This window comes from Trematosphaeria pertusa (assembly GCF_010094035.1).
Source record: "Trematosphaeria pertusa strain CBS 122368 unplaced genomic scaffold BU26scaffold_8, whole genome shotgun sequence".
NCBI classification, from domain to species: Eukaryota; Fungi; Ascomycota; class Dothideomycetes; order Pleosporales; family Trematosphaeriaceae; genus Trematosphaeria; species Trematosphaeria pertusa.
Genome location: NW_022987219.1, coordinates 1,641,380 through 1,667,935, shown reverse-complemented (window position 1 = coordinate 1,667,935; position 26,556 = coordinate 1,641,380). Strand labels below are relative to the sequence as shown.

At 53.7% G+C, this 26,556-nt stretch overlaps 9 protein-coding genes and 1 non-coding gene across 10 annotated transcripts; 6 read left to right on the top strand and 4 right to left on the bottom strand.

Moving 5' to 3' along the window:
• The first annotated feature begins 582 nt into the window (after positions 1-582).
• Positions 583-7,467, top strand: BU26DRAFT_458739 (glycosyltransferase family 57 protein). Its single transcript, XM_033824991.1, has 14 exons — positions 583-676; positions 738-816; positions 873-1,066; positions 1,116-1,612; positions 1,658-1,797; positions 1,847-2,157; positions 2,204-2,291; positions 3,572-3,637; positions 3,693-3,751; positions 3,804-3,852; positions 3,887-4,106; positions 4,161-4,177; positions 4,227-5,980; positions 6,032-7,467. Exons 1-14 carry the CDS (start codon positions 600-602, stop codon positions 7,065-7,067), a joined length of 4,587 nt encoding a protein of 1,528 aa, XP_033683442.1. The 5' UTR covers positions 583-599; the 3' UTR covers positions 7,068-7,467.
• Positions 7,468-7,865: 398 nt separating this feature from the next.
• On the top strand, positions 7,866-9,310 carry BU26DRAFT_428653 (SCA7-domain-containing protein; the record flags this gene model as incomplete). The annotated part of the gene is made up of 3 exons (XM_033823798.1): positions 7,866-8,028; positions 8,115-8,726; positions 8,775-9,310. Coding segments are annotated over 3 exons (1,311 nt in total), but the record flags the coding sequence as incomplete, so codon positions are not given.
• A 331-nt stretch (positions 9,311-9,641) lies between these two features.
• Positions 9,642-10,124, bottom strand: BU26DRAFT_565830 (uncharacterized protein; the record flags this gene model as incomplete). Its single annotated transcript, XM_033833438.1, has 1 exon — positions 9,642-10,124. One exon carries the CDS (start codon positions 10,122-10,124, stop codon positions 9,642-9,644), a length of 483 nt encoding a protein of 160 aa, XP_033683440.1.
• A 301-nt stretch (positions 10,125-10,425) lies between these two features.
• BU26DRAFT_506145 (uncharacterized protein) lies at positions 10,426-10,944 on the bottom strand (the record flags this gene model as incomplete). The annotated part of the gene is made up of 1 exon (XM_033826895.1): positions 10,426-10,944. One exon carries the CDS (start codon positions 10,942-10,944, stop codon positions 10,426-10,428), a length of 519 nt encoding a protein of 172 aa, XP_033683439.1.
• Positions 10,945-11,114: 170 nt separating this feature from the next.
• Positions 11,115-12,871, bottom strand: BU26DRAFT_334090 (uncharacterized protein). The gene is made up of 2 exons (XM_033822225.1): positions 12,509-12,871; positions 11,115-12,459 (listed from the first exon to the last, which is right to left on the bottom strand). The coding sequence occupies exons 1-2, from the start codon at positions 12,682-12,684 to the stop codon at positions 11,286-11,288; spliced, it is 1,350 nt and encodes a 449-aa protein (XP_033683438.1). The 5' UTR covers positions 12,685-12,871; the 3' UTR covers positions 11,115-11,285.
• Positions 12,872-12,902: 31 nt separating this feature from the next.
• On the top strand, positions 12,903-14,330 carry BU26DRAFT_334071 (uncharacterized protein). The gene has a single exon (XM_033822224.1). It carries the CDS (start codon positions 13,063-13,065, stop codon positions 14,089-14,091), a length of 1,029 nt encoding a protein of 342 aa, XP_033683437.1. The 5' UTR covers positions 12,903-13,062; the 3' UTR covers positions 14,092-14,330.
• Positions 14,331-15,941: 1,611 nt separating this feature from the next.
• On the top strand, positions 15,942-17,543 carry BU26DRAFT_605897 (uncharacterized protein; the record flags this gene model as incomplete). Its single annotated transcript, XM_033835624.1, has 2 exons — positions 15,942-17,306; positions 17,364-17,543. The coding sequence occupies 2 exons, from the start codon at positions 15,942-15,944 to the stop codon at positions 17,541-17,543; spliced, it is 1,545 nt and encodes a 514-aa protein (XP_033683436.1).
• A 1,078-nt stretch (positions 17,544-18,621) lies between these two features.
• BU26DRAFT_t33 lies at positions 18,622-18,722 on the bottom strand. Its single transcript has one exon. It is a non-coding gene; the product is annotated as a tRNA-Lys (tRNA).
• A 1,152-nt stretch (positions 18,723-19,874) lies between these two features.
• BU26DRAFT_334011 (phospholipid-translocating P-type ATPase) lies at positions 19,875-24,443 on the top strand. The gene is made up of 2 exons (XM_033822223.1): positions 19,875-23,977; positions 24,034-24,443. Exons 1-2 carry the CDS (start codon positions 20,115-20,117, stop codon positions 24,203-24,205), a joined length of 4,035 nt encoding a protein of 1,344 aa, XP_033683435.1. The 5' UTR covers positions 19,875-20,114; the 3' UTR covers positions 24,206-24,443.
• Positions 24,444-24,575: 132 nt separating this feature from the next.
• On the top strand, positions 24,576-26,067 carry BU26DRAFT_458725 (NAD(P)-binding protein). The gene is made up of 3 exons (XM_033824990.1): positions 24,576-24,983; positions 25,036-25,648; positions 25,702-26,067. Exons 1-3 carry the CDS (start codon positions 24,939-24,941, stop codon positions 26,025-26,027), a joined length of 984 nt encoding a protein of 327 aa, XP_033683434.1. The 5' UTR covers positions 24,576-24,938; the 3' UTR covers positions 26,028-26,067.
• Positions 26,068-26,556: the final 489 nt, after the last annotated feature.

Here is a 26,556-nt window from a genome sequence, read left to right as displayed (position 1 = left end):
AGCGGCTCCAACACCTTGCCCAGGCATGCGCCGGATAATTGCAGCGAACAATATTCTCGTTCCTGACTAGGGCTCGCTTCTGCGCATCCAGCAGCCCTGGAGCCGTCCAACACGCCGACACGGCTGGCGCATATCAGAATTGGATAGCGCTTGGCGGCCTGCGCTGGATGGGGACCGGAGGTGTGTGGCACCAGACCCAAAGATCCATCAGCGCGGCCGCTGTCAGGGGGGCCGCAGGCGGTTCGCGTCAAAGGAGCGCTGTTTCAAAGCCCACTTCACGTGGGACAGTGGCTCCGACGGCTTGTCATTGGCGCCGAAAGGACGTTTGGGCAAACGCTCAACCACAGCGGCATTCCTGCAGCGGTCAGCGTCGTATCCTCAATTTGCACCTAGCCGGAAAACGCATGGCGATTTGCTACCTAGGTGCTTCGAAATGCGTTTTATGGGAGAATCGAAATTTCGGGTGCTTTTGCAAATGGGCACCGTGCGCAGACAAGGGCCCTTCTCAAAATGGATTAGCGCCTTGGCATATAGACCTCAGATCCCGCCAGATCTGGCCGTTCCTCGCGTCTTATTCCACCACGCGCAGCCAATGTGCCATGTCGGAGTTGTATCCATCAATCGCCCAGTGCGCCGTCGTGGCCACGGCGCTGAAAGTCTTGCTCTTGCCCGCCTAGTACGTGAAATTCTAAATAATCAAATCATATACTAGCTTGCCTGCTGACTGTTGTCGCCAGCAAGTCCACCGACTTCGAAGTTCACCGCAACTGGCTCGCTCTGACCCACTCTCTGCCGGTCAAAGAATGGTATTACGAGGTGAGGACATCCGCAGAGCCTATGCAACCGAAGACTGCATACCAACATCTCCCTAGAAAACCTCAGAATGGACGCTAGACTATCCCCCCTTCTTCGCCTACTTTGAGTGGCTTCTTTCTCAAGTCGCGGCCTATTTCGAGCCCGGCCTGCTCAATGTCAAGGCTCTCGGATATGACAGCTGGCAGACAGTCTACTTCCAGCGCGCCACGGTCATCGTTTCAGAGCTGGTCCTGGTCTATGCCTTACACCTGTAAAAATGTTCCACCCAACACCGTGCGCTGCCCAGCTGACTGCTTTAGCTATGTCAAGAGCTCAAAATCGAAGGCGACTGCACACGCAGCTGCGCTCTCCGTACTTCTATCTCCGGGACTCTTGATCATCGACCATATCCACTTCCAGTACAATGGCTTCCTCTACGGCGTCCTCATTCTGTCTCTGGTGCTTGCCCGCAACAGCTCTACTCTTTTGTTGAGCGGGCTGTATTTCGCCGCACTTCTATGCTTCAAGCACATCTACCTATATCTTGCCCCCGCCTACTTTGTCTATCTCCTACGGGCATACTGCTTGGATGAGCAGCCATCGTTCCCTTACCTCCGCGTTCGATTTTTCAACTGCATCAAGCTAGGCGTTGGCGTTGTGTCAGTCTTTTCCATTGCCTTCGGACCATTCGCAGCGTGGGGCCAGCTCGAGCAAGTGTTTCGTCGACTATTCCCGTTCTCGAGAGGCCTGTGTCACGCTTATTGGGCGCCGAACATATGGGCCATGTACTCCTTCACTGATCGAGTCTTGATTTACTGTGGGTAATGTTTGACATACTGGTATGTCTGGCTGACTCTTACAGTGGCTCCACGTCTCGGATTACACGTCGATCGAGAGGCAATCAACAGCGTGACTCGAGGCCTGGTGGGAGACACGTCCTTTGCCGTGCTTCCCGATGTTGCACCCTTGACCTGCTTCCTTTTAACTCTCAGTTTCCAGATAGTATGTAGATGCCTCTTTGGTTTGCGTCCCGTCTGCTCACGTTGCTTAGCCCGCTCTCATTCGACTCCTTCTCCGGCCGACGTGGGAAACTTTTATCGGTGCTATCACGCTGTGTGGCTATGCATCCTTCCTTTTCGGCTGGCACGTTCATGAAAAGGCCATCCTCCTCGTCATCATACCTTTCAGTCTAGTGGCGTTGAGAGACCGTCGATATTTTGGCGCTTTCCGACCGCTAGCTGTCGCCGGTCATGTGTCTCTATTTCCTCTCCTCTTCACGGCAGCCGAATTCCCGGTGAAGACGGTCTACACCATTTTCTGGCTCATAGCTTTCTTGTCCTCCTTTGATCGCCTCGCCCCGGCGTAAGTATCCTGCGTGCCACAGCTGATACTCGCTGACCCCACATAGGTCACCGCATCGACGAGTCTTCCTCCTCGATCGCTTTTCCTCCGTCTACATCGCGTTATCGATACCCTTGATCGCTTATTGCTCACTAGTTCATGGCATAGTGTTTGGAGACAAGTACGAGTTCCTGCCGCTTATGTTTATTAGCTCCTACTCCGCCGTCGGGGTCGTCGGTAGCTGGATCGGCTTTTCTGTAGTGTACATGGACTCGTAGAGCAGAAACACAATCCAACACCCTGCTAGATTGAAGCAGGACATGTTTTGTGCATTTTTCTTCATTCGTCCCTACTTTGCCATTTCCGTGAGGTCTATAGCCCCTTCAATCCAAGATTGACATCCCGCCCGCCTCATGCCAGATATAACGATCACTCGAAGTGAGCATTTTCCACGCTTATTTGAAGTCGACGGAGTGCATGCGGAGCATGTTGAGTGCTCCGGGTCATTGCGGCGTCATCTTGCCCCGGTAAGGAAATATGGGAGGCAGGAGAGTGGACGACTTAGTATGCCATGGAGATGAGATAATTACCCCTGACTGCTCCTGATAGTGCAGAATATGTCCTTCGATTTAGAAATGATATCCATAAAGTTTATTTCTGCGTGCGTGGGCGAATGCGGCAAGAAAGGTGGATATGGCGTTGCGTTTGAGAAGGTGGGTCAGGCTGGTGTCTGGGGTGGCTCAAAGGCATGGAGCCGTCGTGTGTAGTGGTGACCTCACATGGCCCGCTCGGGACTCGATTCCGAAAATTTTAGACTTTTCCTGGCTTTTCCACTGGATTCTACACGATCCACGGATCAAAACGAGTCCGAATACGCTCGCGTCGCGAGTGCAGTGCTGCGCGTTGTGTGCGGGTGGAGGAGGAAGCCGTTTGGGTTGGTGCTTGCCGACCCTGGCTAGTTCCGAGCTACCTCCGCGCTCTCCAGGGCTGGGCATTTTTGCTGCTACCTTTGAGCCTCCATTCATCGCCTGCTTCTTACTTCTACCTCTCCACCACCCTCTCCACCGACCGTCTCCCCGCCACGCCCACAAACCGACCCCCATCTCGAAAGGACGCGCAGAGCGACCTCTAGACGCGTCTCGGAACGGAAATCGGATTGACCGCGGTGGACGACGACTTTTCCCAGGACCCCCTCCAGCGCTCGGTATAGCTTGAATTCCGCTGGGTCGCTCTCCGCAGGGCACATCGCCACCGTCCATCGCGAGAAGCGTCTCAATACACCCATCATCACGCGGAACCGTTACCGCGACAGTTCCGAAGCCTACGACGCGGACCACCAGACCTCGAGGATCCTCTAGATGAGCTAGGATCGAAGCCAACATGGTATGGGACGCGTTCTGAAAGCTATCTCTACTCGCCCAGCTAACAGCTTCAGGTGCAATTTAAACGCAAGACCGTCAAACCCGAATCGCTCCCCCCGTTCCTCGATGACAACACCGAGGTGCGCCCTTGCTCCCTACACAAACAAGAAGATGGATGCTAAGTGTGGTGGACAGGTCTGGGTAATTGACGCGACCGGAGAGGTTTTCACAGACTATGAGAAATATCTCAATCGGTACGTGTTCACTATTAGTGCGAACACACTGAGGTTACTAACCGACATGCAGGCGCGATTTCTACCTACAGGCAAGCCTTCCCCTCCCCCACATCCCACACGTCAACCTCGGACCAACTTCTGACTCGATTATAGAAGAATTTCACGTGCGAATCGACAGGTCATTCCGGCTACACATACTTCGAGGCCAGGGAGAGCGAGGTATGTTTAAGAGATGGCTTGGACGAGGGCCAGAGTGTAACAACGCCGCAGATGGAAGCTTCAAAGGAGATCGACAGCATATTTCCCGAGGGCTTGCGGTCCCGTGTGCTGGAATTCGTGCAATTCCGAAATACGGCGCGCATGGACGACTTGGGTAAGTCTGCCGTGAACCGCTTGAGTTTTGAACTATTACTAACACTACTTTTAGTCAACGCTGTTTTTGACGTATGTTCGTGCGCTCTTTTCCATTGCACAATACTAATACTTTGTACAGCATTTCCGCGAACATTACATGGTCGGCGACCGTGTGTCAATCGATACTGATAGCGGCCGCCGCTATGGCACGATCACCCAGATAACAGACAATTCCAGGCTCCACAATATCTTCAGTGGTCAATCTACGGATGATCAGTTCCGCTCCTTTACGTACATCATCACTACGGAAGATACCGGCGAAGAAGCCACACGATACAAAGCTTCAGAGCTTCAGCGCGATCGGAGGGTGTATTCAAAGCTCGTTCTGAAGCAGTTCCTGCGCAGCGCTGTTTCAAGAGAAGCATGGAACGGAGCGCCTTGGATGGTCAAAGACCACCTGGCGAAGCGCTACGATATCCCGACCAAGGTCCCTGAAGCAAAGACTCGAGATGCGATTATGGCGGCGAAGAAGGCAGCAAACGCCGCACATGCTAACAGTGCGACTTCTCCGGCAAATTCTCCAAACATGGTCCATGGACCAGATCCGAGAGGGCCCTATATGAATGGTGCGAGACCGCCGATGGCTGGTCCGGGGCAAACCACCTTTGTCAATTTCGCGGCAAACGCTCCTCCCCACTACCTGCAAGATTCCGTGCGTGGCATGATGCCGCCACCAATGAACGGAACTAGTCTTCCGCCGTTTCCATATTCTGGGCATCCACCTCTACCGCTCATACACGGACGACCGCCGATGCCACCGTTGCATCCCCCACCCCAGATACCAACAAATCTTCCCCCGCACCTTGCTCAGATAGCGCAGCATATGCCTCCACCGGGGTCAGGGCTACCCATCAGCCTCCCTTTCCAGAACAACTTCATGCAGTATCAGACTCTGGCGCCAACTAATCCTCCTCAACTGCCAGCCGTTCCTCTTGCGAAGCCTTTCGAACCAATCAAGTATCCCATTGAAGATCTAAGGATCAAGCAGCCACGCATCAGCGTCCAGCGACCGGCGCTAAAATTCTTCTCGGACGACGTTCCCGATGGTGCTGAAGCACCTCCGGATGAAAAGAAGACGGGTATCCTGATGAAGAGCATGGGCCCGCTATTATGCACGTGGGAGACACTCAACGTTCACGACACCATCTACATGCTTGATTCCTTCACGCTAGACGACTTCGTGGAAGCTATGCGCTTTTCTTCAGCGGAGGTAGAGTGCGAGCTGTTGACCGAGGTGCATTGCGCTGTCCTGAAGCAGTATGTCAACGACTCTGGCAAGCTCCAGGTACCTCTTCCCCACATTTCGGATGAAGATGAGTCTGGAGATGAAGAGTCCAGCAAGGAGACCACGCCAGAGCCAGAGCCCGAGCCTCCAGTCCGGACAACGCGCAGCAGCCTAAGGAAATCGGAGGCAAACATGATTATGAAGCAGCGCACTCCTACGCCCGAGCCACCAAAACAGCTCCACAAAGCCGCCGAGTTCCTTGCGGATTTTGACTGGGTCGAGCAGTGTGGGATCCGAAACTTCAGGGAGGGAGGATGGGAGGCGATCCTAGTTGGTCTGCTCCACCGTTTATCCTTCAATCCAACTCATAAAGACACCTGCGACGAGATCCTCGCCAAGCTCGTGCCTCCAGATGAAGTGCCTTTGGTGGAGAAGATTGCCTACAACTATGTTTATTTGGACGTAAACCTCCGAATAGCGGCGCTCGACATAGCATTACGCCTCACTGTAACTACCGAGCACTTCCGCGACCAGCTTGTTGCTGCTTCACAGGAGATGACGCGTCTCCGAAAGGAGAAGATTGATTTCCAGAAGAAGCGGAAAGAATTGTACGTGCATCATATTGCTTCCACGAAAGTCAACATTCTAACACGCAACAGAGCCGATGAACTATTCAAACTTGACATTGAGCGAAAGATTCATCTGCCTCTCAACACCCCAGCCTCTCCGGTGGAGTCAAAAGAGAATCAAGATGTCTCCATGACAGGCATGGACGAAGTCAAAGATTCGGAAGCTGAGAGCGAGTCTGCTGAAGAGCCACCAGCCGGCAACCGTAAGCTTCGCAAAACCGTGAAGCAGAATAAGCGCAAGCGGGAGAGCGAGGTTGCGAAGAAAGAGAAGGCGAAGAAGGCGAAGGCGGAAGCTGCGAAAACCAAACAGCAGAAAGAATGGGAAAAGCTTCTGGACGCCATCGAGAAGAAGAAGGAAGAACTTCGAACTTGCGAAGCCAATATCAACGAGCTGGATGACGATCTCCGGGAGACTCTGGTCCACCGGAGCAAGGTCCTCGGAAAGGACCGCTTCCTGAACAAGTACTACTGGTTCGAGCACAACGGCATGCCCTTTGGGGGTGTGCCAACAAGCTCTACAGCAGAATACGGTTACGCCAATGGTCGGGTCTGGGTCCAGGGGCCCGACGAGTACGAACTACAACCCAATTTGGAGGAGCCCGCTGTGTCGCAGGACATGGCAGAGTTTGGCTGGACGGTCCCGATGCGGAAAGAGAAGGAAGAAGGCTCGACTCATCTATCCACCTCTGCTGAGTGGGGCTATTACGACGACCCCTCTGATATCGACAAGCTCATGGGTTGGTTAGACGAGCGGGGTCTGCGAGAGAAAGCACTGCGCAAGGAGCTTCAAATCTTCCGTGATAGGATCGCCGAGTACATGGTCAAGATGAAGGAGCATCTTGATGAGACGGAGAAGTCGAAGGCCGAGGAGGAGGATAACGCACCACGGATATCGACCCGCAAGAAGACGTACGCCGAGAAGGACGTTACCAAGAGCCGCTGTCTCCTCTGGACGAACAGCATCATGCGGGACGAGGTTGGGCACAACCATTCTGAGGAATACGAGCCGCCCAAAAAGCAGAGGAAAGGCGTCGCCAAAGTCACTAAGGGCAAAGGGAGGAAGTGAGCCTAAATGCGGTCCTCGGACTCGTTCTCCGATCTGTTGGCTTTCTCACGATTTATGGCAACAATTACATGGCGTCCCCGGTGTTCCGAATATTTCCAACCTAGCATGTTACTCTACTCGATGAAGCATGTTACCGGTCTGCATTCTCTCGGAGTTGGGGTTCATATGGCGAAAAGATATAGAGGTCACCGTGTTTTACTAGCTATTCTCGGACCGCTCTGCTAACCTGGTGTAATGGGGTGTCTGATTAGTGTGCTACTCTCGATGGAGCGATGCGGCATCACTGCACGGTGCGTGGCAATGGCCAGCACCGCGATTTCTGAGCTATTCTCAAGCGCTCAGTATTTGTAGATATAACCATGTAGACAAGTTCAAGCTAGGGTCCTACCCAAATTCCCAGTCAGTGACATCCTGGATCAGCGCAAATCAAACATACTCGCTACAACATCGTCCCTCTGTTCTTCTCATTGAGCCTGGCCTTTGGCAGAAGGCTCATGACGTAATGCGTGTGTACCCCATTTTAGGCTTAGCGCTCACGTGATGTTATCAGAGCCGCAAAAGCGGAGGCCGCATTCACGCCGCAGTGTTCATCACACCCCACGCTATCTCATCACCACAGCCAATTCTGACACGTGCAACATCTCGGGCACGTACCAAACACTCTTTCGATTGGCTTTATATACCGCCGACGTACTCCGCGGGCTCCAGCCGCCACCTCACCATGGCCGCAAATGGCGCCGCCCGTAAGGGTGCGTTCGGTTGCACCGAGTCCCCTCATACCGCTACTAACATGCCACAGCGCCTGCACCCCCGGCCTCCTCTACGAAAGCGGGCTTCATAGATACTGGCTCAGTCAAGGACGGACTAGGCGAGAAAGAGAAGAAGCCTATCATTCTGAAGATCAAGAAGCCGACTCCAAAGCCCTCGTTACCGGGCAACTGGAAGGAGAGCGACGGTATCAGTATGTTTCTCCCTACGAACAGCGATTTCCACTTGTGTTTCGAACTACATTTTGTCTACCTAGTGCTGGAGCTAACCATCCGCTAGATACCGAGAACAAGACATCCACCCCCGCCAGCACCTCACCGATCGTCAACCCCCTAGAAGAGAAGACCCTCGCTGGATTCCAGACCGGCCGGCCTCTCGACGACAAAGTAGACGTTGTGCAATGCAAGCACTGCCGCCGACCTGTCCTCCGCGTCTCCTCCGCAACCCACATCCGCGAATGCCTGAATAAGAAGCAAGAGAAGCTAAAGAAGAAGAAGGAGGCCAAGGAAGCGAAGGATGCTGCGCTCCGAAAAGAGAAGGGTGAAGATGACGAGGGTGGTAAGAATGCCCGGAAATCTGCGGTTAAGGGTGCGGTTGTTGACGGCGAGGGAGCAAAGAAGGGAAAGAAGAGGAAGCTTGAAGGCGATACGGACAAACCCGGTGCGAAGAAAAAGAAGAAGGATGAACCGAAGCAGAAAGCCGCGAAACCTAAAGGACCTGTCGATGTAGAGAAGCAGTGCGGTGTTGCGCTACCAAATGGCGGCTTCTGTGCAAGGAGCTTGACCTGCAAGAGTCATTCTATGGGCCTGAAGAGGGCGGTGCCAGGACGCAGTTTGCCTTACGACATGCTACTAGCGCAGTATCAGAAGAAGAACCAGGCGAAGCAACAACGTGAGTATTTCCGTAGACTTGTAAGATACATGCGCTAACTATTTGTAGGTGCCGCAATCGATGCAAACGCTCCTCTTCCGGAGGACCTCGAACCATCTGGGGCAGTTGATTCGGACGAAGAGAAAGAAGCGATCATGGCTGCCCTTGCACGCCATCGTCCGCGACCGCTGGCAACCTTTACCCCCGTATCCCAGAAATCGAAGTACCAGTACATCCGCATGAAAGACATGCTCCGATCAGCCCTTGGTGCACCACCCGGCGGCTCCATCTACTCGGCCATGGCCCCTGGGTCAGAAAACCTCGGTACGGGGCGAAGCCTAGCGCTCGGCATGATGGGCGCGCCTGGTAACGCTACCGCGGAGAACTTCCCTGGAAGTGCCGGTGGTATGGGTGGTTTTGCAACACCGCTGAGCGCCGGGTTGGATGGCTCAGTCAATCCGGGTAGTAGAAGGCAGAGCTCGATCAGCATGGCCGCGCCTAGCAGTGCGGGACCGAGACAGATTCTTCCGGGACAGCTACCTGGTCCGGGTCCACAGCAGCGCAAGGGGAGTATGGCCAGCGTTGCAAGTGTTGGGCCCTCTTAAAATGGAGGCCCTGGGCTGGGATTCTGGCTGTCACTTGCGTGCACTCGACTTCTGGATGCTGCTCCAGGAGCAGCAGATGTCTGATCTGTTATTTATCACGGCGTTTTGGGAGTCGTTAATCTGCCTTTCAGGTGGGCGGCGGGATCTGGTGTGATATTGCACTTGGGCGGCGGTCTACAAGATACCCCTTATTTCCCATCATGGCTTCTGAATCCATTCTTCTATTCTGACCTTTCGCCCATTTTCTGGGCACCTTGAATTCAGCTACCCATCCTTCTTGTTCATGCATGTCCCTTACGTCCCTTTCGCATGTCCTCAGACACTCTACACCTCAACCCGGTAGCCTCACCTCCTCAATATCCCAGTAAACATGCCAACCCACATCCGTCTGATCTCCTTCCTCTCCCAGAATCAGCCCACGCCCTATCACTTGATGGTCCTCGTTGTTCCTGGTGCTATGTCTGACTGTCTCCCCTACATTCTTTGCCTCCTCTTCAAGTGCGCTCACTTGGGTTTCCAAGGTGTCCTGCGCGGCGGAGAAGGAGACGGCCCAGATATTCACGACTTCGACCGCACCACGGGTGGTGGAAGACGGGGTTAGGGTTACGGTGGCGTTGTGGGGGGATGGCAGCGTGAGGCTGTGGAGACTGGAGTGAGGAGGTTGGCTAGGGTTGCTAGCGGTGCAGGAGATGCTGTAGCTAGGCTTTATGGAGCTGCTGGATTGCGATTTGATGATGAGGTAGACGGTTCGCTGAGGAGGGTTGGGAGCCGAGGCCGAGGCAGAAGATTGGGGGATGTTGGATGGGGATGCCATGGTGGAGTTCAGGAGCGTGGTTGAGGGGTTGAAGGGACTTCAGGAGCAGTGACGGCTTATTTATTAGCTCTCGCTGGGTTTGGTGTTGGCGGTGTGCGGGCATAGCAAGCTTTGCTTCTCGCAGAGTGTGCTCGTGCTGGAACACATGACTTCGGCATACAGTGAGGCATTGTTGAAGATGACTGCCATAGAGCGTAAGATGCTGTGTGAATAGCGAGCCTGTGTACGATGAAGGCGTTTGCATCTTAGCATTTATAGAGTCTTGGATCCGTTGAATTCGGTGCCTCTAGCCTATCCGCACTCAACCGCCAACGCTCATGCCGCGCTCTAGACTAGCATCGCGGTATTGGGCCTGCTCCACACCACCTATATAGTCCACCAACGGACGAATCCGCACCTCTACAACATCAAACCAAACATAAGTCCAGTCTTCGAGCTTGACCATCACCTCTCCACACACTCCATCAGTTCCATGCTTCCACTCCGGCTTTAAAACCTTCCCATCCCTCTGCCTCACGGCGATGAGATCCTTGATCTGCTGCTGCTGCAGCTTCTCCTCCACGGCCTTCCGATCCTCGGACCAGCTCTCGATAGATACTATACAGTCGCCGGACTTCGGTCCTTCAATCTTGACGTCGAACTTTTCTACGGCCCTGGCAGTGGTGTGCGTCACCACAGTACTGACATAGACATTGTTGAGCTCGTCTTCTCGGTGATCGGAGGGCCAGCCGGCGGGGGTAATCTCGGCGATCTTGTAGGCCGGTTTGGTCTTCGTGGAGGACTGGAGTTTGAGGAGAATGTAGACCGGAGGAGGTACCATTGCTTGCTCTTGGCAGAAGTAGACGGGTGATGAGTTGGCTGTAGGCGAATCCGTGGGGGTACCGTCTACTAAGTCCAGTCCGCGCTGCTGGCAGTTCTGAGAAAGGAGAGTTTCTGGGGACTGCACAGTTTTTTATGCGAAGGCTCGCCGACAGGTTTTCCGCCTTTTGAAAATCCTTAATCGGTGAACAGGCGTCGATTGCTAGTAAATTTCCCCCATTTAACCCTCTAGCCCATGTGAAGACTTCAACGCCTTTACTATGCCATAACCATGCTCCGAGAACCAGCCAGTATTGCACGAAAAATCCGGAACTCCGCAAATATGCAAACACAGCGACTGCATCAAGCACCTGCGGCGAAAAAGCTCAGGAAGCTTCCGGCCGTCAGACCAGCCACGAGGCACAGCGACATGAAGCCTCCAGCAGCCTCGCGCTCGTCCGGGTCCACCCACTCGACGAAGCCCATCATGCAATTGCTCCCAAGATATCCGTTCGAAACGCCGAAAAGAAGCTGCACCACGATGAGGTAGAAGGCATCAGAGCTAATTTTCGCGCCTTTGCCGCCGATATTGCAGAGCAGGTACATGGGAATGAAAACAACTCGGCAGATGGCAAGGATGAAGAGCAGCCGAGGATGCGAGGTCATACTCAGGCCGGGTAGACCTGGAGCGACCCGGCCGATGAGATCTCCGATGTTCCAGAACAGGAAGGCAAGGGGTATGAAAGAGGATGGCCGGAAGAGGCGAGGCGCAGAGGCGGGCTCCCGGACGCTCAGAATCCGTTGAGTGAAGACGGGGAAGATCATTGTGACGGCGAAGGCGAGGAAAACAGCTCCAGCCATCCAGAAGAGCTTCTTCAGTAGTCTCAGCAAGGGAACAGTCTTGCGGCCAGTAGATGCACACCCCGTATCCACTTGGTCTTCATCCAAAGTGTGCTTGATGCGCTCTCGGGAGCTATGCCGCGACAGGAGGTACACGAACGCAACCAGGGCCATTGTAGAGATGACAGTAGCGGTCAGAAAGTAGGCGAAAGCCGAGGTACTGGATTCCTGGGGTGCACCTTTCTTGGTTTCCTTTTCTGGTACCGAGAGAACGGATATGATCTGGGCGACGCACGGCAGGACTCCCGCGATTCCTTGTCCAGTCATGATGCCCTGTGTGTACTCCTCCTGCCCAAAGCCAGACACGTATGCAAAAACGCCATTCTGGCACAAGGCGGTAGCTAAGCTAGCCCCGAAGACTACCAACATCAGAAACGCGAAGTATAGTCCTGCTGAGACGTCCAAAAAGAGGCGGGTTGACATTGCCAGCAGAGTGAAGACCCCAATGTTCAGAGCGAGGGATGCAATGATTCGCTTCGGGTAGGAGGCGCGGGCTTGGAGCTTCGTCAAGATAATCATGGAGCCTAGGTTGCCAACAGTAGACACCGAGAGCTCAGCGGACTGGAAGTTGCGCAGGAGCCGTTCGTCGGATTCGAAGCGCTTCTGGAAGTAGGGGGCCGCAGCTAGAAACATGTTCCTACAATACTGTTAGAGAGTGTACTATAGCTCAAAGACCCTGGCCATACCATGCCCACAGCATAGCAACCCCAAGCATCAGGAAGACGGAGTAGTCGATCCATGAGAACCCCGGCCCGATTCCATGCTCAATCCGCTCTCCATCTGGGCGCTCCGAGCCGCCTTCTAGGGGCTCATAGGATGCCCTTGAGGTCTCCCTCTCGAACACACGCCGTATCCGGTCCATGCTAGTAGATGAGTGGATGAGGTGGAGGTATCGGTGCCACGGATCGGCAACAAGGGAATGAGCGGAAGGGAAGGAGAGGACGTCGTGAGGGACGGCGGCGGAGAATTTAAGCTGGTGATGGACAGGCAGACATCTTTTTGACTCCCCGCAGCGTAGGACGAGTGACTAGACGGCGCAGATGACTGAGTTGTCGCGGACGCCTGAGCACCTGATGTCGCGCTCACTGCCCCGGGCTTGGCATGATTAGTCAGCGCCAGTCTCATCCCCGCGGTTGCCCCGCGAAAAGCTTCGAGCCATCTGCGCGCCGACCGCAACCTCTTCGCTTCGAGAGATACAGACAGATAGCTCTCGTCCACGTCGCCCGTTCTACCCGCTGCTATGGCGCCGAACCCGCCGCAGACACTGTCCGTCAAGCGGAAGCGCACCGAACCCCCGGTCGACTCCATAGTCGTGCAAGAACAGGACAAGAAGCGACTGAAAAGCGAAACGTACGCCTGGCGCCTCGTACAGAAAGCTGGTCCCAAGACAGTTCCTCAGGCGCTCCCGTCTCCTGCGCTCGAGGCACCTCGCTTCCTTCATTATCACTCCACGACCGGCAATCGCGTCATCTTGGAAGCCAAACCTAGAGTTGATAATCAAGGTGTTGGAGCGAGCAAGGAGGGCCAGGTTCCGACACTACCGGAGGTCAAGCAGCCGGAACCAGCCTCGCAAGCGGAAACTCCTCGCCCTCGAAAGCGTCCTGGTGCAGGTTCGGCACTGCACCATACGAGGCGGGCGCCTGCGGAAAAGAAGGTGGAGCAGAATGGCCCTTCAGAAGACGAGGTCCGCCAATTCGAGCAGTTTTCGGAGCAGGTCGAGAACGATGAGCTGAAAGCTTCCAAACCTCCGTCGAGTCCTTTGAAGTACAAACCCAAGGTCCCCGCCCTTCGCTACAAAGACCGGCATCCGGACAAGGCCGCGGCTCTTGGAATACACGACCCGGATGCTATGGATGTGGATGAATACGTGTACGATACCTACGTTCGGGAGATAGTTATGCCCGATGCGGACGGGAAGCTGCCCGAACCCCAGGGTACCGTTGGTTACATCGTTATCAACGAAGAGGACGAGGAATGGTGGAATGGGGACGATGAAAGCGATAGGGAGTTTGACACCGATGATGAAGATGAGAACGCCGAGGACTACTACGCCAACGACTACCCAGAGGATGAGCTCAGCTCCGATGACGAGTATGACCGGAACCTGTATCAGAAGAAATACCGTCATGGATCAGATAATGAAGATTTCAACTTGGACGACGAGGACGATGATGCTGGCGCTCGAAGCGACGAAGATGAAGATGACGAGCACTTTCGTCGCATTGCTCCGCCGTCCAGGCCAGGGTACTGGGGCCGGGTTGGGGAGTGATGAATTGAGCTTTTCGCGAGCGCTCTTGGTTATGTCGTGCCTGATAAATGACGGAGAGGTGCCGCATAGTAGAATATCAAGAGCTACAAGATACCCATTGCACTAGGCGGTTTGCACGAAAATAGGCTCGATAGATCTAGAAATACGGAAATGTCAGGCAACCCAATGGAATCCCTGCAACGGATCTTAGGCCTCCATTTTGGTATTGATTCAACCCTATCACAGCCTCACAAACTACCGGTCGGTACTCAGGAAGGAACCGGGCTGTGAAGGAACCCGCCGCCATGATCAGGTCATAGGCGCACACATACGAAGCTGAAGACTCCAGGATTGGGTTTGCGACTATGAAACTGATTGGCATGAAGAGTGCTCGCTCAGGGATTGTTCTACTCCACTGTAGTGACCAATGCTTCTGCTGACAGAATGGCCCTTAGACACGTGCAACGAAGCTAGTTAAACATGCGATATTTCCACTCCCATGTCACAGATTCCATCAGCCGTCCGAACGACTATTGGGCCACAAGTTGACCCTATCGACTGGACTTTAAGAGCTCGTCTACGACTCTCCCTCTGGCGTCCTCGCCCGGGAGACCCTAGTCAAAAGGCGAACGGTACCACCTCGTCAGAATCCTTGCCCAGTGGGGCTACTCAGAGAGACGAACCGTATGTCGAGTATATCTTCCAATTCATCCCCCTTTCACTCGTCGAATGTCTCCTTGCATAAGTCGTAAAGATATTTAGCGACGCGTAGAAGACTCGTCCGTATTAGTCGCTGCTGTCTGGAGGTCCGTCACTGAATCGACTAAGACCTTTTTGCCACCATGAGGGGCAGCTAATCATATGTTATTGCAATTTAGGAGTAGTTATCAATATGAAGATGAAGTTGGGAAAAACAACGAGAGTTTCACTCAATGAACGCGCTGGGCAGAAGCATACATAGCGTGGGCCGGAGATAACGGATTTAGACCCGACACATGCAAAACTACACCCAGCTGTGGAGACACTTAACTTTTTCCTCTACATCGTACATCAACCAACTCATCCCGACGAGAACCCCGATTTAAAGACTCTCATGGAGCATTTACGCACCGTGATTTACCTCCGGACCTAATGCGTTCCCGCGCAAGCACATGACCTTCAGCAAGCTCGGGATCGAGCGGGGCAGTAAGCGACTTCAGCATTCCAATTCAGTCACCCTTCATTACCTCTCTGGGATGAAAACCGGTCAGAGATCACGATCATCGCCACAATAAGCAAGCTGAATCATCTTCGTCTTCGCATGGCGCACGCTCCAGATGTTCAGCGGCACGCCTTCCAATTCGCGACACCACCTCTCACCACCGTCGTGCAACAAAATCCACCATGACTAGCCGCACAGAACGCCAAACAAGCCTTACCACCCAATAACACTTCGTTTCACTCCTTTCTCGTTTAACATTTCTGCATTGCGCTTATTCTTATGATCGCTCTAATTTTGCAGCCGTGATTCGACGCAGAGTGCTCAACCACGCTTATAGGCCGGTTACAGGATACGATCACTCCATTTCGAGGGCTCGCCTACGTTCGTACTACTGTGGCTTGAGCTGAAGAGATGGATGGTGAATGTGTGCTTCACGCCATGGAAATGAATAGAAAAGGTGGTTCGGAGAGGATGGGTTCCGGCGAGGTGGTCAGCGTATAATATCGGGGCGCATGCAGATCCTCCGCGTTGCATTCTGCGACCTGTTTCCTGGCTAACCAATTGTTACATCTCCATCCTACACCATTCCACAGTATCAATGTTGTACTGTTTCAGATCATAATCGCTGCTTTCACGCCAATCGTAATCGGCGAGCCTCGCACTGGCACCAATGGCACGCTCGCACCGTCCCGCATATGCCGATATTGACGTTGAGTCCGCTTATTCGAGCAGCTCAGTCGATTCCGATGATTCATGGTATACTCGGGATCACCACCTACGTGTACCCGTCAGGGTTCACTATGGACGCCATAACGGCTCTCCGCACCGCAGCCATCACGGTCAAAGGGACCGAGTTAGTGTTGTCTTTCCACCAGCTCCTCCGCCAGTGCCGGTCCCACCAGTGTTTGTGGAGCAGCCACGTGGTCGACCTGTGCAGGGAAGAAGCCAGAGAGCACGTTCAGTCGATCGGTACTATGAACGAGATATCTTCCTAGGCGGTCGCTCGACGGTCCCGAACCTTCACGTCGATATCCACAATCGCAATTCAGACGACCATGATCACTCCCATAGGAGCGAGTACGAGCACGGTGTGGGCTACGGCGCGTGGGGATACCCGCAACCCGCTCCGGCGCCGGTTCTATACGCTCCAGGCTATACCCCTGGCATTAGCCCGGCATATTCCCCCAGCGTCGTGAGTGATACAAGGGCTAGGGTCAATGACAGAATGTCGCTTGACCACGGAGAAGTAATGAATCAGCAAGTCTGGGTTGATGGTAGGCCACAAGATCCGTACGGACGAAGGCATCGGCACCACTACGATGACGGCTTCCTGGACCCTATCAATCTCGAGATCACGAACATTCAGAAGACCGCCGTGGACGACTATGTCCACCAACAACGTCTCGCAGATGATGCCAAGAATTCTGCCGTGCGTCAAGCGAAGCTGGACTGGAAGGATCACGTCGCCGAGATTGATGACGCGCGTGACAAGGGAGTCCGCAAATACAAGGATGATCTGTCGGAAAGGAAGAAAGCAGGCGAAGAAGCAGTGTTCACTTACAAGAAGGACCAGGCGGACAAGAAGGCGGAGCTCGACACCGCGAAGAAGAAGTGGGAAATCGACAAAGCGCAGGAAGAGCAGGAGGAGAAGAACAAGAAGAAGCAGTGGGAGGTGGATCAGGCGAAGAAGAAGCAAGAGAAGGAAGAGGAGGAGAAGAGACTTAAGGACGCGTGGAAGGCAGCCGAAGAGAAGAAAAAGAAAGAAGATAAGGAGAAGGAGGATAAGCTCAAAGCTGAGGTTGAAAAGGAGCTGTTGAAAGCAGGCTTCGGGCCGCGAACAGTGGAAGGCGCACTAGACCCGAAGAAGGCTCCGCCGCGGATCTCTAATGAATGGGCATATGCGGGTGGCTCATACCGCGGATACTCCGCCTTCGAGCCCTGGGAGGAAGGCGGAAGGAGATGGATCAGGGTCCATCGCCGGTACGTGATGCCCGACACACTGAATGTGTACGATCTCCCTTGGGAATGGGATCATGTAAGCGTCGCCTGTAACTCCGCTGACTGTTCGCAGTTGAAGACTAATATTCTTTAGGACGACAGCGATTATCTTATTATTCGGCGTCCGTTTGATGATCCAGGCATCGATCTTCGTATCCTCATCGAGCACACGAGGAAACATTGGTATAGCCGCAAACACGATGTTGCAATTGAAGCACCTAGCTGGGGGAGGAAGAGGTTTGTCCGAACCCATCGTCCACATACCTGGCTCTGAAATAATGCGGACTTCTAGGAGGTAACTTGTGGCTACTTTGAACACAGAAGTCCCAGCGTGGAGTAATTCGGGGTCTGACGCAAATGTTGGGGAGAGCGCTTTCTATTATTCTCCGCCGGGATTGTAATGCCTCTTTTCTTTCCTTTGCTGCGATTTTTCGAGTTAATGCGATTTCACAACTTCCAATGCTATCGCTTTGTAACGTCCGACCTTTTGCACCGTCGCTGGGCCCCACACAGCGTAGCATGAGGTCATGCCACATGTCGAAACTCCAGCTCCTACAATACCACTCCTTATTATGAACCGAAAGAGTAGTATCAAATCCTTCTTTGCCCCGCAATGGGCCAGTGGGGAATCTGGCAGGAGGGTTAGAGACGGAGGAAACACTAGCCTGAGGCCTTCAGGTGGCTAATGATACATCACTCATCTATTTCACAGCCGCCAGGATCTAGTCATTCGTCGCGATTTTGGTCGAATATAAAGCGGCTGTTGAGGCGGCAAAGTGGAGCGAGGGGAAAGACTGACTAACAGGGAGGGCCTGGGGGTGAAGTGCTAGAAGTGCGGCCTTGGGAGTGCGGCCTTGGGAAACATCACCCAGGAGGCCTTCAGTTGGTTGATGCTTCCCACAAATCCTTTCCCTTGAACTTAACAACACAATTCTAGAGCATTAATGACAAGTGTTGGATTGAACACAATCCTCTTGTGGATCATAGAGCGTGACTGGCACCAAGCTAGGATGTTCCATATGCTGTTCTGTGGAATGTGGGAGAACGCCACGATGTAAAGAGATCTAGGAGTCTATTCTCATGGACAATCCGTCCACTGCCTACTAGTAAGGCCAGAATTTCGAGGGTCTCCGGAAGTGGAGGGGTATCCTGGTATCAGCGTACCTAGTGGGACTCATTCCAGGAACCATCCAGGAACCAAAAAGCCGATAAAAGGACGTATCAGCCCGAAGTAGTAAGACAATATATGCGTCTGGCGACTCGATGAGTGGGGCTGATGCTCTGGTAGGGAACCAATAGTCATACAGGTCCTGTAAGGTTGCAAAAGACGGCAAAAAAAAAAAGGACACTCGAGCCCGATGCGGGGGTCGAACCCGCAACCTTGAGATTGCAATCGATCCGTTAAGACGTGAATACTAAGAGTCTCACGCTCTACCGATTGAGCTAACCGGGCTTCTGATGTGTTTGTTGACATTTTTGGAATGTGGAATAGTATATGTACAATTTTGAGAAGGAAGGAGCGACCAGCACAAGAAAAGAGCGACCCATGATGAGGTGCGGGTGATGCGTGAGTCAATTTTTACGTTGTGTGTGCCGTGCCGGCACTGTGCAGCAGGCATCACCGCCTCGGCTCGCGCTACCGAATAGAGACCGCTCGGAGCACATGTCAAGGCCTTCGACAACCGTGGTTCATAGTGATGGGCAAAGAGAACACCATGACCACTCAGGTGGAGTCAGGGGTAGCATCTCAGACATCACTTCCTTTACCCCTGAATTCACGCCCACCATGGAAGGATGGCAGGCATCACGCATTCGCTTGGCGGAGACGGACACCCCAAACTCGATGAGAAACACTGAGACGCACACGCAGCCCTGGAGACGTTGACCCATATTGTAGCGCTTTACTATTTAAAGCAGCATAGCCGCTCGCTCAGTGTAACTCTACAGTGGCTCAAGGCCGTGGAGGAAAGTAAGCCCTAGTACGCATTCCTCGGAAAATCGAGCCAGCTAGAGAATATCTTGCGAGAATAGCACCCCATGCTGTCCAGCGTCTTAGGCGCTTGGCAGTTATGCGGCTGGGTAAGGAACGACGCCGTTGGAGCAGTGTTGAAATATCGCATTTCAATCACGGATAAAAGCGCTATTGACTGTATTAGGAGTCTTGAGACACACGTAGCAGTGGTGGTGTGCAGATAGAGTTCTGGCAGAAGTCGCGAGCTTCAGACTTGGAGCGTGGCTTGGCAGGCGACGTCAGTCGCGGCTCGCATCCATCACCTCCGTATGGCGCCGCGCAGCCAGAGGCAGCAACATACCCACTGTGTAGGTACAAAAATACAGAATTAGCGGCGCTGTGCATCCCCCGCATTCAATCTCTGCAGGCACTTTGATCTCGGATAATTGCCAGAGAAATCGCCAGCTCACGGCGTCGGTGCGCGCTTCCTGTAGCTTTGTCGAGGCGCAGGGCCACCCGCACTGCCCCAAGGGTCCGTCCGTGCCTTCACTCTGCCTCAACCTCCTCAATCCACCAAACCCTCACCAAAGAACCCCAATCGCCGTCGCACATTCCGATCATTTACGCTCGCTGCCGTGCAATCCGACCGTCGCGGACCGCCGACCTCATCCCGCTCGCATCTCGAGACACCGGCCAAGCTGCGGAGGCTGTGCGGCGCATCGAGCAGTATCCCGCGGTTTTCTACATCACCACCACCACTGTCACCGCCGCACCCCCGAGCGCGCAACCAAACACCGCGGAAGAGAAGGAGCTGCACAATTCGGACATTCCGGATGAGGCTGGACGGATAACAGTGTAGTGTGGAGACAAGCGCCCGTATACCGTTAGGCCGCGATGGCCGGTCGGCCTCCTGGTGGACCGCCGAGTGACAATCTAATCGACTTCGACGACAACCAGCCTACATACTACTCCGGCGCGCGTCCGCCAGTAAACGACGAAGATCTCCTCCATCGCTATGACATAGATAATACGGACACACCGCAAGGTCGGCCCTCGGTATCATACGATGAGTTCGTGGGAGGGGCCAGGCCGACAGCAGGCCTTCCGGGAGGGCCTGGGGCGCCGCCTGCCGGGCAGACGCCGTATTCGGCGGGCGGAGCGAGGTTATATTCGCAAACATCAGATTTGAACAACTACCAGAGGTACTCTGATGCTGAGATACCCGTGGACGATGACCACTCCATGCAGGGATACTATGCATCTGGTGGGGGCTACGATACTCCCGCGGGGATGCGGCGCACGACCTCCAAGAAGGCGAACAGGAATAGTATTCTGAGCCTGGGTGGGGGTCTCACCGGCCGCGTTAAGAACATGTTCGGGAGAGGGCCGGAGTACTCGGAAATGGATCTGCCTTTGACAGAGCATGCCGCGCAGCAAGGTCGGACGGAGAGTGGCGGTTTCGATGAATCAAAGCAGGCCCCAAAGAAACGCCGTTCCGGGACATTCAAATTTGGGTTCGGGCGAGGAGCGCCAGATCCATCAACCCTAGGTCCCAGGATAATACACCTCAATAACCCGCCCGCGAACGCTGCGAACAAGTACGTCGACAACCACATCTCCACCACCAAATACAACGTCGTCACCTTCCTCCCGAAGTTTCTGTACGAACAGTTCTCAAAATACGCCAATCTCTTCTTTTTATTCACCGCTATTCTTCAACAGATTCCCGGCATTTCTCCCACGAAGCGATATACTACTATTGTTCCACTCGGCGTCGTCCTGTTCGTCTCTGCTGTCAAGGAATATGTCGAGGACCACAGGCGCAAACAATCAGATTCGACATTGAACAATTCCAAGGCGCAGGTGTTGAAGGGGTCCTCTTTCCAGGAATCTAAATGGATCAATGTCGCCGTAGGAGACATTGTTCGCGTGGAGTCGGAGCAGCCATTTCCTGCTGATCTTGTGCTGCTCGCCTCTTCAGAACCCGAAGGTCTCTGTTATATCGAAACCGCAAATCTAGACGGCGAGACCAACTTGAAGATCAAGCAAGCAATTCCAGAAACTGCGGACTTTGTCAGCCCAGCCGAACTCGCCCGTCTTGGAGGCAAACTCAAATCAGAACAGCCCAACAGCAGTTTGTACACCTACGAAGCGACATTGACGATTGCAGCCGGAGGAGGAGAAAAGGAATTACCTTTAGCGCCAGATCAGCTACTCTTGCGTGGAGCGACCCTCAGAAATACTCCATGGATCCACGGCGTCGTAGTGTTTACCGGTCATGAAACGAAGCTTATGCGAAACGCCACAGCTACGCCTATCAAGACCACCAACGTCGAAAAGATGGTGAACAGGCAGATTCTCATGCTTGTGGCCATTCTGATTGCGCTTAGCATCATTAGCTCCGTCGGCGACGTTATCGTCAGGACAACAAGAGGTGGGAACCTTGGCTATCTCGAATACGACACTTTCAACGGCGCGAAGCAGTTCTTCTCGGACCTGCTGACTTATTGGGTCCTCTACTCCAACTTGGTTCCCATCTCTCTGTTCGTCACGATCGAAATCGTGAAATACTATACCGGTAGTCTGATCGATGCTGATCTCGACATCTACTACGAGCCGACGGATACACCTGCCAACTGCCGTACTTCTTCGTTGGTTGAGGAGTTGGGCCAGATTGAATACATCTTCTCTGACAAGACCGGCACTTTAACGCAGAACATGATGGAGTTCAGGCAGTCCTCGATCGCAGGCATTCAGTACGCAGACGAGGTTCCCGAAGACAGACGAGCTACCTTCGAAGATGGTGTTGAGGTCGGCATCCACGACTTTGCCAAGCTAGAAGAGAATCGCAAGACCCACAGAAACAGGGACATAATCAACCACTTCCTGACTCTGCTCTCGACATGTCATACAGTCATTCCAGAAAGAGGTGGTGAGAAAGACACAATCAAGTATCAAGCAGCTTCACCCGACGAAGGCGCCTTGGTCGAAGGCGCTGTCACATTAGGGTACAAATTCCTCGCGCGAAAACCGCGATCTGTCACAATCGTCGTGGACGGCCGAGAACTGGAGTATGAGCTACTTGCCGTCTGCGAGTTCAACTCCACAAGGAAAAGGATGTCTACCATCTTCCGCACACCAGAGGGCAAGATCATATGTTATTGCAAAGGGGCAGATACTGTCATCCTTGAGCGACTTGCTAAAGACAACCCTTACGTGGAGGTCACCCTGACACACCTTGAAGAGTATGCCGCTGACGGTCTCCGCACACTTTGCCTGGCAATGCGCGAGATTCCTGAGAATGAATTTCAGGAATGGCACAGGATCTTCAATACCGCGCAGACCACCGTTAGCGGCAACCGTGCCGAGGAGCTTGACAAGGCTGCCGAGCTCATTGAACATGACTTCACTCTTCTCGGTGCAACCGCTATCGAAGACAAGCTTCAGGATGGGGTACCAGATACCATCGCAACGCTGCAAAGCGCAGGGATCAAGATCTGGGTGCTCACAGGCGATCGTCAAGAGACCGCTATCAATATCGGCATGAGCTGCAAGTTGATCAGCGAAGACATGAGCCTGCTCATCATAAACGAGGAGTCAAAGGAGGCCACAAGAGACAATATTCAGAAGAAGCTAAACGCCATCAACAGCCAGAGTCAGGGAGGAGCCGAGATGGACGTGCTTGCCCTTGTCATTGACGGCAAGTCACTCACCTACGCTTTGGAGCGCGACCTGGAGAAATTGTTCTTGGACCTCGCCGTCAAATGCAAGGCTGTCATCTGCTGTCGCGTGTCCCCGTTACAGAAAGCTCTGGTCGTCAAATTGGTCAAGCGTCATCTCAAAGCGATTCTTCTCGCGATCGGCGACGGCGCGAATGATGTCTCCATGATCCAGGCGGCGCACGTCGGAGTTGGTATAAGCGGTGTCGAAGGCCTCCAGGCCGCTCGAAGCGCAGATATCGCCATCGGTCAATTTCGCTACCTTCGCAAGCTCCTCTTGGTTCACGGCGCCTGGAGCTTTCAGCGGGTCAGCAAGGTTATCTTGTATTCCTTCTACAAGAACATTGCGCTGTTCATGACACAGTTTTGGTATTCTTTCCAGAACGCTTTCTCTGGGCAGATCATCTACGAGTCCTGGACGCTTACATTCTACAACGTCTTCTTCACGGCTGCTCCTCCCTTCGTCTTAGGTATCTTCGATCAGTTCGTCAGCGCTCGTCTCCTAGATCGCTATCCACAGCTCTACCGTCTCAGCCAGACGGGGGTTTTCTTCAGGATGCATTCTTTCTGGTCCTGGGTCGCAAACGGCTTCTATCACTCCCTTATCCTATATTTTGCCTCGCAAGCCTTCATACTCTGGGACTGGCCTCAGTGGGACGGTCAGAATGCCGGTCACTGGGTCTGGGGCACCTCGCTCTACACTGCGGCACTCGCAACGGTGCTGCTTAAGGCAGCGCTCATCACCAACATCTGGACCAAGTACACGGTCCTCGCAATCCCAGGGTCTATGGCCATTTGGTTCATACTTATACCCATCTACGCCACCGTTGCGCCCAAGCTCAACATTTCAACGGAATATATTGGCGTTATCCAGCGCATGTTCCCAGACCCAAGGTTCTGGGCGATGCTCTGCGTTCTGCCTCCACTATGCTTGATGAGAGACTTCGCCTGGAAGTACGCTAAGCGCATGTACTTCCCGCAGAGCTACCATCATGTGCAGGAGATTCAGAAATACAATATCCAAGACTACAGACCTCGGTATGTCCCCCCAAGCTTCCAGCTCCAGTTCTTTCGAGAGTTAACCATCGGAACAGCATGGAACAGTTCCAGAAAGCCATCCGCAAAGTGCGGCAAGTACAACGCATGCGCAAGCAGCGCGGCTACGCGTTTTCACAGACAGACGAGTCGCAAGCACGCGTTCTGCAAGCATACGACACGACACAGGTGAGAGATCGCTACGGCCACATGGCGAGTTCGAGGCGGTAGAAACGGGTGTAATGCGCATTCCACTCATATTGGGACTTTTCTCTCTTCGGCGTATTTTCATCCGCGGGAAAGGAACAGGGAATTGGAGTTTAAATTTTTGTCTGTGTTCTTGTACGGATGACACAATATTCATGGCGTAGCTCAAAATGGGCAGATGAACTGGTTTGGCAATGTATTTCTTGTAACAGGCATTAACATGGACATGTTCTACCTTTAAAATCGAGCGACATGCACTGACCGTATTCGTCCGAGGGCCCAAGTTTCCGGTCGGCGTCGGGCTTCCTGCTTACAAAGACTACTCCGAGTGCAGAATTGCCTTCTCGGCCCCCAAAGGCGAGCCGCCGCTACTGACAAACGCGCACCGCCGGCGCGGCGTCTTCAAGCTTGTGACTCAGCAACAATTTGCTTAACTCATCCCGAAGACTCAAGATAAGGCCTATGTCCGCGACGTATCCTCCGGTACCAACCCTACGCTAGCCCATTTTAACAAGGCTGCGCTGGTGGCGCTGGAGCCTATGCTTATACAAGGGTCGGCGTTTCGGTAGAATGGTCGATGGAGTGAATGTGCCTGCGTATGTTGGTATGTAGGAGCGGCAGCTATGGTACCGAGGAAGAGATATATAAAGGTGAGCCCGATGGGCAGCTTGGAAGGACAGAACAATCGCAGCCTTCCGTCCGGACAACCTACAATCAACATATCCCATCTATCTCTTAACTCCCATACGCAAACAAGATGTCCACCAAGACCATTGCTATCGTCGGTATCACGGGCAACCAGGTACGTTCTCTCCCCGCTCCCTCCATCGCCACAGAAGACTAACCAGCATCAGGGCTCCTCCGTCGCCAACGTCTTCCTTAACGAGCCCGGCTGGCACGTCCGTGGCATAACCCGTGATCCCAGCAAACCGTCATCCAAGACATGGACCGACAAAGGCGTCGAGCTCGTAGCCGGCGACCTCGACGACCTCTCAACTCTTAGGGCCGCATTCGCCAACGCCGACGTCATCTTCGGCGTAACCGACTTCTGGCAGCACATGAAAGATCCCGCCGTCCACAAACTGGCCGCTGAACGCAACATCACACCCAACGAAATCGCGTATGAGCGCGAAGTCGCTCAAGGCCGCAGCATCGTCGACGCCGCTGCTGCTAATGTTGAGACGATTGAACGGTTTGTACTGAGCACGGTCAATTCGAGCAAGGAGTGGAGCAAAGGGAAGATTACGTTTAATTTGCATTTTGATGCGAAGTGGGTAGCGGTTGAGTATTGTAGGGAGAAGTATCCGGAGCTGTGGAAGAAGACGAGTTTGCTGCAGCTGGGTGTGTTTGCGAGTAACTGGAAGCAAGGCATGGTGCCGAAGAAGCAGGATGATGGGACGTATAAGTTGAGTGTGCCGATGGGGGCGGATAGGAAGTTGCCGATGGTGGATCCGAATGAGGATACAGGTGGGTGCCCTTTCGCTTCTCTCCCGTATCCTGGTCACTAACACGACATCCAGGACACTTCGTCAAGGCACTCGTCGCGCTCCCCCCAGGCAAGAACCTCATGGGCGCCGGCTCCTACCTCACGTGGAACGAGTGGCTTGCCATGTGGTCGCGCCACAACAACGTGACTGCCACCTTCGAACGCCAGGATCCCAAGGAGCTGGAGCAGTATATGGGCACTGCCGGGCGCGAGCTCGCGGATATGTGGCAGTATATTGATGAGTTTGGGTATGATGGCGCCGATCCGAGTGTAGTTTATCCGTGGGATTTGGGCGTTGATGTGAAGTATACGACGATGGAGGAGTATATTAAGAGGCAGGATTGGAGCGAAGCGTTGTAGAGGTAAAAGAGGGGATGTTTTTGGAGTTCATAGCGGAGAGGTTGTAATGGAATGATCAAGTGGATGCATTTGCGCACACTTCTTGGACGAGCAGGCCGACCCTGACGCTAGAAGACAGTGAGGTTCTAATTCCAACTTAATTGAAGGGTAGACACTCAAACGCTATTCTCATGCAGAGAGGGATACGCATGTTGGTTTATCAGGAAGCTTACGTACACCTGCCATAAGGCAGGGCTGTGGAGAGGGAAACGGATACCGGTTCTAGCTTAGCGGATGCAAGCAACGGAAAGCGGGACGTGAATGCATGCAGCACGAATACTGCGCAGGACGACGAAAACCGAGATGAAGTCAAATCAACGTTGCCCCTGCACCATGGCCTCGAGGCTGGGTTGAGGTTTGGGGCATGGGGCATGGGTCGTTCCGAATCCGGTTAGCGGGAATCGTGAAATTCAACACTGGAGAACGAGCAGCCCTCTTCGTCCCCTTCCCACAACCACACCTGCTGTGTCCCATCACACATCGCTATAAG

What these genes read in the sequence shown, in the direction of transcription:
- BU26DRAFT_458739 (XM_033824991.1), top strand. Translation starts at nt 600, where the DNA reads ATGTCGGAGTTGTATCCATCAATCGCCCAGTGCGCCGTCGTGGCCACG. An exon ending in CTGGTCTATGCCTTACACCT is followed by an intron (nt 1,067 to 1,115) that starts GTAAAAATGTTC and finishes TGACTGCTTTAG; the next exon opens with CTATGTCAAGAGCTCAAAAT. An exon ending in CAGAAGAAGCGGAAAGAATT is followed by an intron (nt 5,981 to 6,031) that starts GTACGTGCATCA and finishes AACACGCAACAG; the next exon opens with AGCCGATGAACTATTCAAAC.
- BU26DRAFT_458725 (XM_033824990.1), top strand. Translation starts at nt 24,939, where the DNA reads ATGTCCACCAAGACCATTGCTATCGTCGGTATCACGGGCAACCAG. An exon ending in TCGGTATCACGGGCAACCAG is followed by an intron (nt 24,984 to 25,035) that starts GTACGTTCTCTC and finishes AACCAGCATCAG; the next exon opens with GGCTCCTCCGTCGCCAACGT. An exon ending in GGATCCGAATGAGGATACAG is followed by an intron (nt 25,649 to 25,701) that starts GTGGGTGCCCTT and finishes CACGACATCCAG; the next exon opens with GACACTTCGTCAAGGCACTC.
- BU26DRAFT_334090 (XM_033822225.1), bottom strand. Translation starts at nt 12,684, where the DNA reads ATGGACCGGATACGGCGTGTGTTCGAGAGGGAGACCTCAAGGGCATCC. An exon ending in GTTGCTATGCTGTGGGCATG is followed by an intron (nt 12,460 to 12,508) that starts GTATGGCCAGGG and finishes ACAGTATTGTAG; the next exon opens with GAACATGTTTCTAGCTGCGG.
- BU26DRAFT_334071 (XM_033822224.1), top strand. Translation starts at nt 13,063, where the DNA reads ATGGCGCCGAACCCGCCGCAGACACTGTCCGTCAAGCGGAAGCGCACC.
- BU26DRAFT_334011 (XM_033822223.1), top strand. Translation starts at nt 20,115, where the DNA reads ATGGCCGGTCGGCCTCCTGGTGGACCGCCGAGTGACAATCTAATCGAC. An exon ending in ATCCAAGACTACAGACCTCG is followed by an intron (nt 23,978 to 24,033) that starts GTATGTCCCCCC and finishes CCATCGGAACAG; the next exon opens with CATGGAACAGTTCCAGAAAG.